Raw genomic sequence first — 16,574 nt, 5'->3', positions numbered from 1 at the left:
CCAGAACTTCCCTTACCAATGTCCACTGAGTCATGAGACACCTTTTACCAAGTCGTGTAGCTGCTGCGTGCTTAATGGAATTCCAGAATTTCAAAACTGAAAGGGACCCCTGAGAACATCTAGTCCAAATGTACCAGAACAAGGAGCTTCACCTTGATGAAGTAGGACTCACTACCTTTTAAAGTAGCCTACTTCACATGTTCACTGCTGTGATGGTTGGTAGCTTTAATTTTTTTTCTTTAAAAAATTAATTTCAGTGGACCACTTCCCTCCTTTCCCATACCCTCCATTCTTCCATTAGTTGTCAGGTTCATGATCTATTGAGTTTGAACTTATTCCCTCTAGTTTGTGATTGAACCAAATGGACTCTAGGTCTACTGGACAAATTCCATGGACTAAGAAGACTAAAGAATTAGTCTGAAGGTGATACTGGAAAGAACATGGCTTTTATAGTTGAACAGCAAGTCCAAATGTGGCTCGACTTGTGGTGATGAGGATATTCTAAATTACTTTCTTGTAGTGTACATATGTCCCTATCGACAGAGACCCACTGCCCTTCTCTCTCTGGACCTCCTAATTTACATAAGTTTTCCCATCTTCCCTCAAAATTATCTTTTGGACAGGCCTAATGGCCAAGGAAGAAGAGGAGCCATTAGCTCAGCAAAATATAAAGCTTGGGAGTAGTAAGAGTTTAGCCTTAGTAGGAAATAGAAAAATAGGTCCTAATAAGGTCCTTTCCCTCTTCCCCTCACTGAGTCTCCATTTCTCCTTTTCTAATATGTGATCAGGGTCTCTGTTCCTCTAGTTACTCAGAAATCTATAGGATGGGTTTTTGCAAATGTTCAACCAAATAATCTAAAATCTCCTCACTTGGTTTCATTCATCTTTCCTCTTTTTTTTTTTTTAAATTAACTTCTCGCTAGTTTCCCATGAGAAATTTATTAATTTTTCCTTTCTTTCACCCCAAAGATAGTGGCCATCTGGGTAGTATATTGGAGTAGTGAGAACTGTGAAGAAGACTGGGACATCTTGCTCAATATCTTCAATTAGGCAATAATCCATCAACCAGGAAGGAGGCAGTCGGGGCAGGGAGAAAGTCCGTGGGCAGGGAAAGACTCACCTCTGGTCAGATTGCGCTGTATTGTTTCCTGGGACATGCTGTGTAGACGTTTCATATAATCCTCACTGTACCACACTCGTAACCGCTCCCCAGGTCGGATATCACGGCACACTCGGAAGTAGATTTTCTCACTATGCTGGAAGGCCATCAAATTTTGCTCTCTCTCTTCTCGTGAGATGATCACATATCTGGGGAACAAAAGTAAAAATGACACGAACTTAGGCAACAGGTCCATAACACATCTCCATGTGCATCCTCATGTACATGTATTCACATAGAAACAAAGGGAAAGAACACTAGAATAGGGGCTGGAGGACAAGAGTTCAAATCCTAGATCTCCCTGTGTGAGCTCGGATAAGTCAATTTGATTTAGGCAACTCTAGGTAATTCTGGGTTACTCTGAATGTCCAAGTACTCGTCTGTAAAATGAGACGGTTGGACTAGATTATCTGGCTGGTCCCTCCTGGAGTTCTATGAGCTCTAGGCTCTTATCACTAAGTGCCTAGTATATAATTCCAATTATTCCTCTTATAGACAACCTAACTTCAATAGGTTCAAAATGGCCTTCATTATCTTCCATTCAAAACCTACTTCCTTCCAAAATTCCCCCTTTGTTTTATTTTGGGATTTTTGCACTCAGTAGTATTTTATTACCTCCCCCCCCCATCACATATAAAGATAGTTTTCACCATTCATTTTTGTAAGATTTTGAGTTCCATATTTTTCTTTCTCCTTCCCTTCCCTCCCTCCTCCTCAAGATAGCAAAGACTCTGATATAAGTTATACACGTACAAACATGTTATACATATTTCCATATTAGTCTCGTTGTGAAAGAAGAATCAGAACAAAAGGGAAAAACCATGAGAAAGAAAAAAAAATTGTAAAAAGTGAAAATTGTACGCTTCTATCTGCATTCAGACTTTACAAATCCTTTAGAATTGGCTTAGATCATTGTATTGCTGAAAGAGCCAAGTCTATCATAGCTGATCATTGCTGTTACTGTGTACAATGTTTCCCTGTTCTGCTCATTTCACATCTGATGCTGATCAGATCTCTAAGCCTCTTGAGGCATTTCTGAAATCAGCCTGCATATCATTTCTTACAGAACAATAATATTTTGATACATTCATGTATCATAACTTGTTCAGGCTTTTTCCAATTGATGATATCCCTTTTTGTTGAGGGACTCCATCCTTCTGGCCATTCAGGTTCAAGAAAGTCATCTCTGACTTCCCTCAATTTCACTATCAGTATCTGATCGCTTATCAAATCTCCTTAATTCGATCCCAACATCTCTCACACCTGTCATCCTTTCTACACTTAAAGGTCAGCCCTCTAGTTCAAGCTTTCATCGCCTCTTGCCTCAGCTGTTTTAATGGCTTCATAATCGGATTCCTGGTTTCTGGTCTCTGCCCCTCCAGTCTCTCTTCCATACAGTTGCCAAAATAGTTTTCTAAAAGCTGTCCTCGGGACTTCCGGTTAAGATGGCGGAGAGGAGGCTCACAGTTGCATAAGCTCCGCGCTTTCTCTCACTATCCACTTCATTACAAGCCTCTGAATCAATGCTTGACTGAAAAAAAACCCACAAATAGTTACCAAGAGAAGCCATCCTTGAGATCCGCCAAGAAAGGTCTGTCTTTACTGGAGGGCTGGGGCGGTTTTAGATCGGGTGCAGGCTGAGGGCAGCGGCAGTGAGAGCACGGGAGCAGACTGGAGAGGGGGTGGGGAGTGATCGTAGCCGTCTCTGCGGGGAGAGCTTCACTACAGGTTTGGAACCTGCAGCAAGTCAACAGCCCAGCAGAGAAGCTAAAAACACCGGGGCTGAAGAACACAACCGCAAACAGCTGGAGTCTCTCAGGACCTGGCCGCCCCCCCTTTCCCCCCCTCAGTGACTCAGCACGCTCTGGGATCTCAGAGCGCAGGCGCAGCACAGTCCTGCTAGTGCCTCACTGCTGCCCCCTGCAGTCTGTAGAGGAAGCTCGATAACACACCCAGCCCCCCCCAAAGAAAGACTCCAGTTTTTTCTGTTTTTCTTTGCTAGTTTGTCTCTGATTAATAGACAGAATGAGCAAGAAGCTGAAGAGAACTTTAACCCTTGACAGCTTCTATACAGATAGAGAGCAGACTCTAAATCCTGAGGAGACTAAAAACAGGCAGTCCCCAGGTGATTCCCCAAAGGAGGAGAGCGTCTGTTCCTCAGCACAGATGAACCTCATAGAAGTGATTAAAAAGGCTCTCACAAGGGAGCTAGAAGAAAAGTGGGAAAAGAGCCTGGAGAAGTCAGTTAAAGAGAGAGTGGATAAAGAAGTAAAATCCTTGAAAAATAGGATTAGTGAACTGGAAACAGAAAACAGCTCTCTAAAAAACAAAATTGGCGAAATGGAAAAAAATTCCACAGAACAAAAGAACTCAATTGGACAATTAGAGAAAGATTTTAAAAAAGTGAGTGAAGAGAATACTTCACTGAAAATCAGAATTGAACAAGTGGAATTGAATGACTCGAGGAGACAAGAAGAATCAGTCAAGCAAATCCAAAAAAATCAAACAATGGAGAAAAATGTGAAATACCTTCTGGGGAAGACAACAGACCTGGAAAACAGATCCAGGAGAGACAATCTGAGAATCATTGGACTCCCAGAAACACATGATGAAAAAAAGAGCCTGGACATTGTCTTCCAGGAAATTATCAAAGAGAACTGCCCAGAAGTCATAGGAACAGAGGAAAAAATAAACATTGAAAGGATTCATCGATCACCCACTGAAAGGGATCCTAAAATCAAAACACCAAGGAATATAGTGGCCAAATGCCAGAACCCTCAGATGAAAGAAAAAATATTGCAAGCGGCTAGAAAAACCCAATTCAAGTATCAAGGAGCCACGATAAGGATCACCCAGGATCTGGCAGCATCCACATTAAAAGATCGAAGGGCCTGGAATATGATATTCCGAAAGGCTAAGGAACTTGGTATGCAACCAAAAATAACTTACCCAGCGAGAATGAGCATCTTTTTCCAGGGAAGAAGATGGACATTCAACGAAGTAAGCGAATTTCATCTATTTCTGATGAAAAAACCAGAACTTAACAAAAAGTTTGATCTACAAATATAGAACTCAAGAGAAATCTAAAAAGGTAAAGATTAATCTTGGGAACTATATTTTGACTATATAGATGTATAAAGAATACATGTATACCTTTTTCTAGAAATTGATGTGGAAAGGACACTGTACCAGAAAAAGGGTAAAGTGGGGGTAGTACATCACATGAAGAGGCATAGGAAACCTATTATATCTGAGAGAAAGAATGGAGGGGGATGAATATAGTGGGTATCTTACTGCCTTCAGAATTGGCTTTAAGTGAAAAATCTTAAGACATATTCAATCTATGGTGAAACTTCTCCCATCTCATTGAAAAGTGAGAAGGGAAAAGTGGAAAGGGAAGGAATAAGCTAAGCGGAAGGGAATACGGGAACTGGGAGGGAAAGGGGTAAGATAGGGGGAGGAACTCTAAGGCGGGGGGAGGGACACTAAAAAGGGAGGGCTGTGAGAAGCAAGGGGTGCTCACAAGCTTAATACTTGGAAGGGGGGAAAGGGGAAAGAAGGGAGGAAAGCATAAATCGGGGTTAACAAGATGGCAAGTAATACAGAATTGGTCATTCTAACCATAAATGTGAACGGGGTAAACTCCCCCATAAAGAGGAAGCGGTTAGCAGAATGGATTAAAAGCCAGAATCCTACAATATGTTGTTTACAGGAAACACACCTGAAGCGGGGAGATACATGCAGGTTAAAGGTAAAAGGTTGGAGCAAAATTTACTATGCTTCAGGTGAAGTCAAAAAAGCAGGGGTAGCCATCCTGATCTCAGATCAAGCTAAAGCAAAAATTGACCTAATTAAAAGAGATAAGGAAGGACACTACATCTTGCTAAAGGGTAGCATGGATAATGAAGCACTATCTATATTAAACATATATGCACCAAGTGGGGTAGCATCTAAATTCTTAAAAGAGAAACTAAGAGAGCTGCAAGAAGAAATAGACAGTAAAACTATAATAGTGGGAGATCTTAACCTTGCACTCTCAGAATTAGATAAATCAAACCAGAAAATAAATAAGAAAGAAGTCAAAGAGGTAAACAGAATACTAGAAAAGCTAGATATGATAGATCTCTGGAGAAAATGTAATGGAGACAGAAAGGAATACACTTTCTTTTCAGCAGTTCATGGAACCTATACAAAAATTGACCATATATTAGGGCATAAAAACCTCAAACTCAAATGCAGTAAGGCAGAAATAGTAAATGCATCCTTTTCAGACCACGATGCAATGAAAATTACATTCAACAAAAAACCAGGGGGAAGTAGACCAAAAAATAATTGGAAACTAAATAATCTCATACTAAAGAATGATTGGGTAAAACAGCAAATCATAGACATAATTAATAACTTCACCCAAGAAAACGATAATAATGAGACATCATACCAAAATGTATGGGATGCAGCCAAAGCGGTAATAAGGGGAAATTTCATATCTCTAGAGGCCTATTTGTATAAAATAGAGAAAGAGAAGGTCAATGAATTGGGTTTGCAATTAAAAAGGCTAGAAAAGGAACAAATTAAAAACCCCCAGTCAAACACTAAACTTGAAATTCTAAAAGTAAAAGGTGAGATCAATAAAATTGAAAGTAAAAAAACTATTGAATTGATTAATAAAACTAACAGTTGGTTCTATGAAAAAACCAACAAAATAGACAAACCCTTAGTAAATCTGATTAAAAAAAGGAAAGAGGAAAATCAAATTGTTAGTCTTAAAAATGAAAAGGGAGAACTCACCACTAACGAAGAGGAAATTAGAGCAATAATTAGGAGTTACTTTGCCCAACTTTATGCCAATAAATTCGACAACTTAAATGAAATAGAAAAATACCTCCAAAAATACAGCTTGCCCAAACTAACAGAGGAAGAAGTAAATATCCTAAACAGTCCCATCTCAGAAAAAGAAATAGAACAAACTATCAATCAACTCCCTAAGAAAAAATCCCCAGGACCAGATGGATTTACATGTGAATTCTACCAAACATTTAAAGAACAATTAACTCCAATGTTATATAAACTATTTGAAAAAATAGGGATTGAAGGAGTCCTACCAAACTCCTTTTATGACACAGATATGGTACTGATACCTAAACCAGGTAGGCTGAAAACAGAGAAAGAAAATTATAGACCAATCTCCCTAATGAATATTGATGCTAAAATCTTAAATAAAATATTAGCAAAAAGATTACAGAAAATTGTCACCAGGATAATACACTATGACCAAGTAGGATTTATACCAGGAATGCAGGGCTGGTTCAATATTAGGAAAACTATTAGCATAATTGACTATATCAATAACCAAACAAACAAAAACCACATGATCATCTCAATAGATGCAGAAAAAGCATTTGATAAAATCCAACATCCATTCCTAATAAAAACACTTGAGAGCATAGGAATAAATGGACTTTTCCTTAAAATAGTCAGGAGCATATATTTAAAACCATCAGTAAGCATCATATGCAATGGGGAAAAACTGGAACCTTTCCCAGTAAGATCTGGAGTGAAGCAAGGTTGCCCACTATCACCATTATTATTTAATATCGTATTAGAAACACTAGCCTCGGCAATAAGAGTCGAGAAAGATATAAAAGGAATTAGAGTAGGCAATGAGGAAACCAAACTATCACTCTTTGCAGATGATATGATGGTATACCTAGAGAACCCCAGAGATTCTACCAAAAAGCTATTGGAAATAATTCATAATTTTAGCAAAGTAGCTGGCTACAAAATAAATCCCCATAAATCCTCAGCATTTTTATACATCACCAACAAAACCCAACAGCAAGAGATACAAAGAGAAATTCCATTCAGAATAACTGTTGATACCATAAAATATTTGGGAATCTATCTACCAAAGGAAAGTCAGGAATTATATGAGCAAAATTATAAAAAAGTCTCCACACAAATAAAGTCAGACTTAAATAATTGGAAAAATATTAAGTGCTCTTGGATTGGCCGAGCGAACATAATAAAGATGACAATACTCCCTAAACTAATCTATTTATTTAGTGCTATACCAATCAGACTTCCAAGAAAATATTTTATTGATCTAGAAAAAATAACAACAAAATTCATATGGAACAATAAAAAGTCGAGAATCTCAAGGGAACTAATGAAAAAAAAATCAAATGAAGGTGGCCTAGCTGTACCTGATCTAAAATTATATTATAAAGCAGCAGTCACCAAAACCATTTGGTATTGGCTAAGAAATAGATTAGTGGATCAGTGGAAAAGGCTAGGCTCACAAGACAGAATAGTCAATTATAGCAATCTAGTGTTTGACAAACCCAAAGCCCCTAACTTCTGGGAAAAGAATTCATTATTTGATAAAAACTGCTGGGATAATTGGAAATTAGTATGGCAGAAATTAGGCATGGACCCACACTTAACACCATATACCAAGATAAGATCAAAATGGGTCTATGACCTAGGCATAAAGAACGAGATTATAAATAAATTAGAGGAACATAGAATAGTTTATCTCTCAGACTTGTGGAGGAGAAAGAAATTTGTGACCAAAGATGAACTAGAGACCATTACTGATCACAGAATAGAAAATTTCGATTACATCAAATTAAAAAGCCTTTGTACAAATAAAACTAATGCAAACAAGATTAGAAGGGAAGCAACAAACTGGGAAAACATTTTCACAGTTAAAGGTTCTGATAAAGGCCTCATTTCCAAAATATATAGAGAACTGACTCAAATTTATAAGAAATCAAGCCATTCTCCAATTGATAAATGGTCAAAGGATATGAACAGACAATTTTCAGAGGATGAGATTGAAACTATTACCACTCATATGAAAGAGTGTTCCAAATCATTATTGATCAGAGAAATGCAAATTAAGACAACTCTGAGATATCACTACACACCTGTCAGATTGGCTAAGATGACAGGAAAAAATAATGATGAATGTTGGAGGGGATGCGGGAAAACTGGGACACTAATGCATTGTTGGTGGAGTTGTGAACGAATCCAACCATTCTGGAGAGCAATCTGGAATTATGCCCAAAAAATTATCAAAATGTGCATATCCTTTGATCCAGCAGTGTTTCTATTGGGCTTATATCCCAAAGAAATACTAAAGAAGGGAAAGGGACCTGTATGTGCCAAAATGTTTGTAGCAGCCCTGTTTGTAGTGGCTAGAAACTGGAAAATGAATGGATGCCCATCAATTGGAGAATGGCTGGGTAAATTGTGGTATATGAATGTTATGGAATATTATTGTTCTGTAAGAAATGACCAGCAGGATGAATACAGAGAGGCTTGGAGAGACCTACATGAACTGATGCTAAGTGAAATGAGCAGAACCAGGAGATCATTATACACTTCGACAACGATATTGTATGAGGACATATTTTGATGGAAGTGGATTTCTTTGACAAAGAGACCTGAGTTTCAATTGATAAATGATGGACAAAAGCAGCTACACCCAAAGAAAGAACACTGGGAAACGAATGTGAACTATCTGCATTTTTGTTTTTCTTCCCGGATTATTTATACCTTCTGAATCCAATTCTCCCTACGCAACAAGAGAACTGTTCGGTTCTGCAAACATATATTGTATCTAGGATATACTGCAACATATCCAACATATAAAGGACTGCTTGCCATCTAGGGGAGGGGGTGGAGGGAGGGAGGGGAAAAAAAAAAAAATCGGAACAGAAATGAGTGTCAATATAATGTAATTATTAAATAAAAAATTTAAAAAAATAAAAAAAAATAAAAAAAAAAAAAAAAAAAAAAAAAAAAAAAAGCTGTCCTCGCCAAGTAATTCCTTTGCTCATAAAATTTTAGTAGCTTTCCCTTTCTATTGCCTTTAGGACAAAATGCAATTTTCTCAGCTTGTCATTGAATGCTCCAGCATCCCTTTCTCAGGTCATTGCATATTACGCCTGGTCACATTGTGGACCAAAAGGATACTTGGGTATCTCATCTCCCATGTGTATACATTTGCTAGGCAGTTTTTCATGCGTGGAATATATTTCTCCTCTTCTCTGTCTCTTAGAATCTCTAGTTCCCTTGAAGATTAAGCTCACATATCACCTGTAGAAAAGACTTCCTAGTCTCTCCTTCCTCCTCAACAATCAGGTATATACTTATCTGTTTCTATGTTGTATCCTCCCAGTGGAAGTCAGCTAACTGATGGGAGTGGCTACTATTGTTCCTTTTCATTATTTCCAAGCCTGACACATAGTAGGTGTTTTATCAATGCTTGTTAGTTTGCAATGGCTTGTAAAATGAGGATAATAATAACTGTCCCCTTGTGCAAAGCAATATGGTCTATTGACAAGAACAATGGCTTATGGGTAGATGGCCTAGGTTCAAATTCAAATGGCTCTGCCATTTACTCTCTATATTCTTGGGCAAGCAATTTCTTTAGGTTTCTAATTCCTTCCCAGTAAAAGGATAGAGTGGCTAAATGATCTCCTTTCAGTCCTAGGATCTTGTGAGCTCACAGAGGGTTGGAAATGAGACACAAAAAAAGTGAGTCCTGATTATATCCAACTGTCCTCAGATGGATGAAAAAAAATCTTAAAGATCTAGTCTTTCATAGAGTTGAAAATACAAATGGCCTTGGGACAGAAGATAAACTGCAAGGAATATTGCCTAGAAGCAGTGGAAAGAACATAGATTGTGGTCAAAGGTCCTGCATTCAAGTTCTGACTATTATTAATTGTTGGGCTATTTTTAGACGAGTCATTTCCCTTGGATGGATCTTAATTTCTTTTTTGATAAAATAAGAGTGTTGCACCAGATGGCCTCTGAGATACCTTTGTGTTTTAAATCTCACATTCACGTCAGAGGACTGGGGTTCAAATCCCATTTCTGCCCCGATTACTTGATTGACTACAGAAAAGTTGATTTCCCTCTCTTTACTTTAATTTCATAATCTGCATACTGAAGCAGTTAGATTAGGGGATGCTAAGGTCAGTTCCAGTTCTAAATCTTCTGGTCTATGAGACACGGAGGGTTGTGGGGTTGTCTAAGAACTCTATCCTTCTGATCCAACAACCAAGGTTTGGTATCTGGCCCTCAGGTTCTGGTATTCAGACTTGGTTCTGACTACTAATGAGGAAGAAAGAAAGAAATCTAAAAATAAATCATAAGGTGAGTCAAAGGATCCAGGAAAAACTGATGATGAAAACTGACTTTCAGGACACAGATTCCGGAGCTCTCCAGGATTCTGAATACAGCCTATCAGAAAGAGAATTTCCCATTAGGGACATTTTAGTTGCCCACCCTCCTTGATTCTGCCTTGATGCCTTATTCATCATGACACAAAGGTAACCCTGGGTCTTTGAAGCAATCTCTTACAAATCACTTTACTTCTATTACTTCAGTTTCTTCAACTGTAAAATGGGAATAATAATAGCACCTACCCTGCAGGGCTGTTGTTGGGATCAAATGAAATAATATTTGTAAAGCGCTTGGCATATAGTGGGCACTTTTGTTGTTGCCCAGTTGATTTAATTGTACACTACTCTTTTGGTCCCATTTGGGGTTTTCTTGACAAAGACTGGAGGGTTTGCCATTTTCTTCTCTGGCACATCTTACAGATGAAGAAACTGAGGCAAAAAAAGGTTAAGTGACTTGTGCAGAGTCATATAGCTAAGTATCTCAGGTTTGAACTTGTATCTTCCTATATCTACTGCACATCTAGCTATCATAGGAGACACTGTATAAATGTTTACACCCCTTTTCTCCCTTCTCTTCTCTACCCTGCTATGTCCCATATAATGGTTTGTGTTTCTACCATCCAAAGACCTAGCTCACTGAAAGTGGAAAGGCACATCACCAGAGCTGGTCACTAGGGGACAATTTTCTAGCCCAGTGGCTGGCACATAGAAGGAACTTAATAATGATTTGTTGACTGAACAATTTTTGTCCATAGCAACTCATGGCGCCATCTACTTAGGTCATGGCGGGGGGGATTTCTATGACCTGTGTCTGGAGCAAGTAACTGTGGTAAACAAATCATGGGGCTTTCAAAATCCTATAGCATTATTTTAGCCAGAGTCATGTTAGAAATGTTCCAAGAGCTTTAGTGCTGTTATGATTCGATGCCTTAAAACTGAATTAAGACTTTTAAGGTTCCCTATATTGCCTTAAGGTATGGAATGGGTACAAAATGTCTTTTGATGTCTTTTGAGTTTTCCAGGCATAGTACATATAACAAGTCTCAATCCACCCAAATCATTGGAGTCTTTGCCTTACTATTCCAGATAATTGGGCATCTTCTTTCCACAGAAGTGAACCTTTAAAAAAAAAAAAAGGTCTAAAGCATCCAATCAAAAATTTGGGGCTGGAAGGGACCTCAGGGACCACCTAGTCCAATGACCTCATTTTACCACTGAGAAAACTGAACCCTAGGGAAGGGAAGGAACTTGGCCAATGTCAGTTAGTCAGGTGGTACCAGATTTAGGATTTGAATATGAGACTTCTGACTCTCAAGTAAGTTTTCCTATTGTTTCAATCAGTTTTGTGAAGATATGAAGACCTTTAGATGTGCTCCCAGGAGTCCAGGTCTTCCCCAATGTGATAAATTTCTCCATAATAAATCTCACATGACTTCAGTCCCCCATTTTGTGCCTGCCCTGCCCTGTAAAAAGAACACAGAAAGTAGTAATCTTTCCTGATTATTCTAAGTGAGTGATTCTGTGCAAGATGGCAAGGCCATCTTATGGCAGGTGCCATGTTGGAGGAAGTCGTATCATAACCCTGGATGGCAGAATGCATGATGGGAGGGGGAAGGGAAAGGGCAGGCAAAAACCTTTAAAAAATCCGGATGACTGCCAATAGTGAAAACCTCACTGGCTATTTCTGTTTCATTTGAAGTTAGACAAATCAATAAAATACCAAAGAGTCCTAGACTAGATGTCTCAAGGCAGACTCAAAGTTTTCCCCTCGATGTTGCTGACTCAGACATGGAGCGGCTCCAAAACTCAATCCATTGTCCTCGGACTTTTCTCTAAACAAAGCAGGTTTCCCAGTCAGGTCCAGAAAGTCCTCAGATCCAACTTAAGAAAGATAAGCCTGGATAGATCCACTTTGCTGGAGGGCATGAGCAAGGAGTAGTTGAAGGAGATCTCAAAGTTGAATCTTTCTGAAGAAATAAAATTTCTAAGGTAGTTGTTGACTGAGGAATGAAAATGGGGGAAGGGAGTTTGGGAGTGGGGAGGAAAGGAAGTAGGTATTTCAAGCACATCAAAGAAAGATTCTCAATCTCCTTCCTACCCAGCAGTAAGAGGTATATTTTTAAAAACATTTTACCATCTCCAACCTGGGTACATCGAAAAGACCAGTGCTAAATACTTGCCTTGGGACCTTATATAAAGTAAGTGTTTAATAAATTTGTGTTGACTAAGAGTTTAACTGATACTTCCCCTGTTTCATGTGTATGTCACCTTCCTAAAGGTACCATGAGCTGTTTGAGAATAGGGAGTGTATTTTATGCTTCTCTTTATCAATCACAAAGCCTTGTGAATAGGCTAGATGAATTTTTCATCCCTCCATCCATCCATTCATTTATTCATTCATCTAATGCTTTTCTACATCATTTTTTCCCCTTTTTTCTTGTTTTGAAGCAATTGGGGTTAAGTGATTTGCCCAAGGTCACACAGTATCTAAGGTTTTATTGAATTAAGGTCCTTCTGACTCCAGGACCAGTGCCATCCAGCTGCAACTCCCACTGCATCCAGGACTATTTCTAGTTGTCCTGATCTATATGTTGCCATTGGCCCTGAAGAGCTCTGGAGGAGAAAAAGAGGCAGGTAACTTTGCACGGCCTTCCCTCACTTAAATCCAATTCACTTGCATTTCATGGCTTCATTTCCTGATGTTATAGTCCTTTTCCAGAATGAAGGAAAAACAATAACCTCTATATCACCAATGGAAGGCTGGACTTATTTGTTCATTTTGTTATTTTCTACATTCACACCATGGTCTATTGGAAAAAGAGGTTCAATTTCCATCCATCCATCCATCCATCTTATGCTTCTCTGTATCTAGAATAACATGAAGAACAAGGGCAAACACATTCATTCATTTTATTATTTTCTACATTTACATCATGGTCTTTTGGAAAAGTAGCTTTAATTTTTATCCATCCACCCATCCATCCATCCATCCATCCATCCATCCATCCATCCGTATCTTATGTTTCTCTGAATCCTGAATGACATCAAGAATAAAGCTGGGCACATTCATTCGTTCATGTATTTCTTAAGTGTTTTACTATATGGGATGCATAGCTAACAGTACTGGGGAAGGTACAAAGAGAATTAGCTATATAGTCCTTGACCTCAAGGAGCTTACAGTCTATTAAAGGGGATCAGATGGATAATAAAAATTGGCATATTGTGAGTGCATGAAAGGAGTACAAAATACTATGAGATCAGATCAGGAAGAACTCGTTTCCAGTAGGAATTCTGTCTGAGGAGGTAGCCTGAACCCTAAAGAATGAGTCGGATGTGAACAGGTATAATGGGATGGGGACAGTACTCCAAAGATACTTCCTGACGAGTGGATATTAGATAAATCTAAATATAGATTTAGAAAGCATTTTATTCCCTTTGGCTTCTTTTCAACCAACTACACTAGTTTCTTAAGGGCTCAAGGACATATTATGGTGAACTGGGTGAGGGTTGGATGGGAGTAGGGAAGGATAGGAAGTGAGCACACACCAAAGAAAGAACTTGAAGGCTAGGTATGTTAGAAGTGTTAGATATTTCTTTTTATTACCATTTTAACAAAAATACTTCCAAAGGAAAATTGTTTGTAGGGGAAGGGGCGGGGGGAAGCATAGCCACGGGGTAGAGGATAAGGGGATTCTCAGCTCAGGTAGCAATGCAATGCTATCTATTCTAAGAGATCAGAGTGGAGAGAGAAGGCTGAGGGGAGGCTCTGAGGCACCTAATACCTCCTCTCCTACCTCAGGCTTGAGAGCATGGGCTTTATTGTTATGATGAGTCTGGGAAGGACCCGCTTTCCAGGTCTAGGTGGGCACAGGGTATCAGTCCTGATTCAGGGGGCTCTTGCTTGGGCCAGCCTTTGGAACAGGAGGCCAAAAAGAACATGGGGCTGAACCCTCCACATTCACGTTCATTAAAGCCACCTCGAAACTCTCTCCTTGACACCATGAATGCAGCTTTCATGCCAGAGGCCAAACACCAAAACAAAACCCAGCGAAAGTTATGGGTGTGAGTATTTATACCCTTACACATGTTAGCTTATCTGCAAGACAGCTCTGGACAGCCAGAGCAATGGAGAGGGTCCTGATGTCCCTGGAGTGTCAGGAGGAAGGGAAGAGAATCGCTCATCTCAAGTGTTCTCTTGTGACTCACTCCTGACCCATTTGGACCTCTCCTAGAGCAGAGTAGAAAGCTCCACTAGACTCCTGAGAAGTCTGCTTCCTCAGTGTCAAAGCCAAGGGATCAGGGTCAAGAACAGTTACAGGAAGGTTGATGGGGCTGGGACAAAGGCCAGGCTCTCATCCATAAAGGGGGATACATCCTCCTCCTCTGTTCTATCAAGGATTGATAGCCTGGCTGGTGGAAAGGAAAGGATGGGGGTCTAGAAAAAAGAAGGCCCAAATATACCATTTTGGCCCCTTGACAAGTCAAGTCAAGACAAGTCACTTTAAACCTCCTTGGACCTCATTTTTCACAAATGAAACTCAGAATCTCTTCCTGCCTCCCAGTCTCAGAGGATGTTCGGAGGATTCAGTGAGACAGTATATTATGAGTGAGCTTTATAAAGTACAGCGCATCAGCTACGGGCAGGCAAGGCTTTAGGGGGATTTCCTTCCACTTCCTTCTGTATTCCTTCTAAGACATCCTGCCCCATCAGAGGCAAAAACACAAAACTAAACTCATGTGATGGCTCTCACAAAAGCAGGCTAGCTGGCTGGGCACAGTGACCAGGCAGGGACACCACCGAGCAGAAGACATGGCCAGCTTGTCTGAATGCTGAGCTCTAACCACCACCCTCTCCCCATCTTTCATCAACAGAAACCATGCCTGGAGCCTGTGCTCAAGAAGGTGGAGCCCACTTGCTAGACCATTCGGCCAGTCACCATTCCAATCTCTTTGGAGTGGAAAGTCAGATTTCCCACCCAGACCCACCCAACGTAGGCTGGCTGCCCAATAGGATGAAGACTCCGGGGAGTGACTCACTGAAGCCAGCGAGCACCCACGGGTTCCTGCAAACCTCCACTTCTGGCAGGAGACAAGGAGGAGGAGGTGATGGCTTGGCCCTAGACATGCCTAAGGGATCAACCCGAGACTTTCCTGATGATGTCCCTAAACATTATGAATCGAGACGAGGAAACCCTTCTCTGTAATGAAGGCTCCCATGCTCAGGGACAGCTAACCCCTTTCTGTATACTTTTCTCTCCAGCTCAGACGGGTTTGGTTAGAAATGGTGTTTTCGCTTCCGAGATCGAGTAGTCCGTACGGTTGGGATTGGCTCCAGGCCGGGCTCTGCTTGCTGGGGCTGAGGCTGGAGTGGTGTTCCTGTGGCGGCCGCCAGGCTGGGTCCTCGCTGGAGTGCCTGGACTCCATCTCGGATCTCGCTCAGCATCTGGCACATCTGGCTGACCCACCCAGTCAGTTCGGCCATAGCCTGGCCTATAGCGTGCATACTGTCTGCCATGCCCCGGTGGACGTTCACCAGCTCCTGGCAAAACCGTTGGAAGGGCTCAGACTCCTGGACATGAGAGTGGAAACGATGTTGGTCAAAGCCTGAGAGTGGGGGGCTCTGGGAATGGGCCTGCGGGGGTGCCTGGGGCGATGGCGGTGGCACATCCTCTGGCTTTACTCCCACTGTCTCTGACTGGTTGGAGGAGGACAAAGGTTGGAAGAGAGCGGGCCTGGCCAGTTGGGCAACTTCTTCTTGTTCTCGATGCAGAGACGTCAGAGGGGGTTGATGTGAAGGTCCAGGAGTCTCCTCGTCTTCATCATCTTGGGAGAGAGAAATCAGAAATACAAAGGATTAGTAAGGCAGAAAAATTGGCTGTTCCAGAGTATCTACTGCCAGGTCTTTCTTAATTCTGCCGGGGACAGGGGATGGTGGTCGTTGCAGAGTTAAACTAAATAAGACAGCTGCCTCCCCCACTCCCAAATCTGTTATCCTTCTCATAGTAGTGTCTGGGACACCCTGATTGAATGGAAACGCAGTGTAGGAAAGAATATCATGCTCTCCGGTTAGGGGTACACCTGGGGAAGTGAAACAAGGATCAACAACTGTCCTTGGGAACCATTTCCTTGGGGAACATTCTGCTTTAGAGAAAGCACTGAACTAGGGATGACAATACCAAGACATTCCCAGTCTTGCCACCAATGACCTATGGGATTTT

General features: G+C 40.6%; 1 protein-coding gene across 3 annotated transcripts in view; it reads right to left on the bottom strand.

The window, feature by feature from the left end:
* Positions 1–16,574, bottom strand: part of PRDM11 (PR/SET domain 11) — a 97,486-nt gene that overhangs the window by 13,603 nt on the left and 67,309 nt on the right. For 2 of the 3 annotated variants that reach the window (XM_051966188.1, XM_051966189.1), the window contains exon 6: positions 1,121–1,308. In XM_051966188.1, coding sequence (XP_051822148.1) covers positions 1,121–1,308 — 188 coding nt within the window. Of the gene's footprint in view, positions 1–1,120; positions 1,309–13,926; positions 16,180–16,574 lie in introns of those variants that run through there. The other variant, XM_051966190.1, reaches the window with a different exon arrangement.

The sequence above is a fragment of the Antechinus flavipes genome, chromosome 6 (genome assembly GCF_016432865.1).
Source record: "Antechinus flavipes isolate AdamAnt ecotype Samford, QLD, Australia chromosome 6, AdamAnt_v2, whole genome shotgun sequence".
NCBI lineage: Eukaryota > Metazoa > Chordata > Mammalia > Dasyuromorphia > Dasyuridae > Antechinus > Antechinus flavipes.
This window is presented reverse-complemented; position numbering and strand designations above follow the sequence as displayed.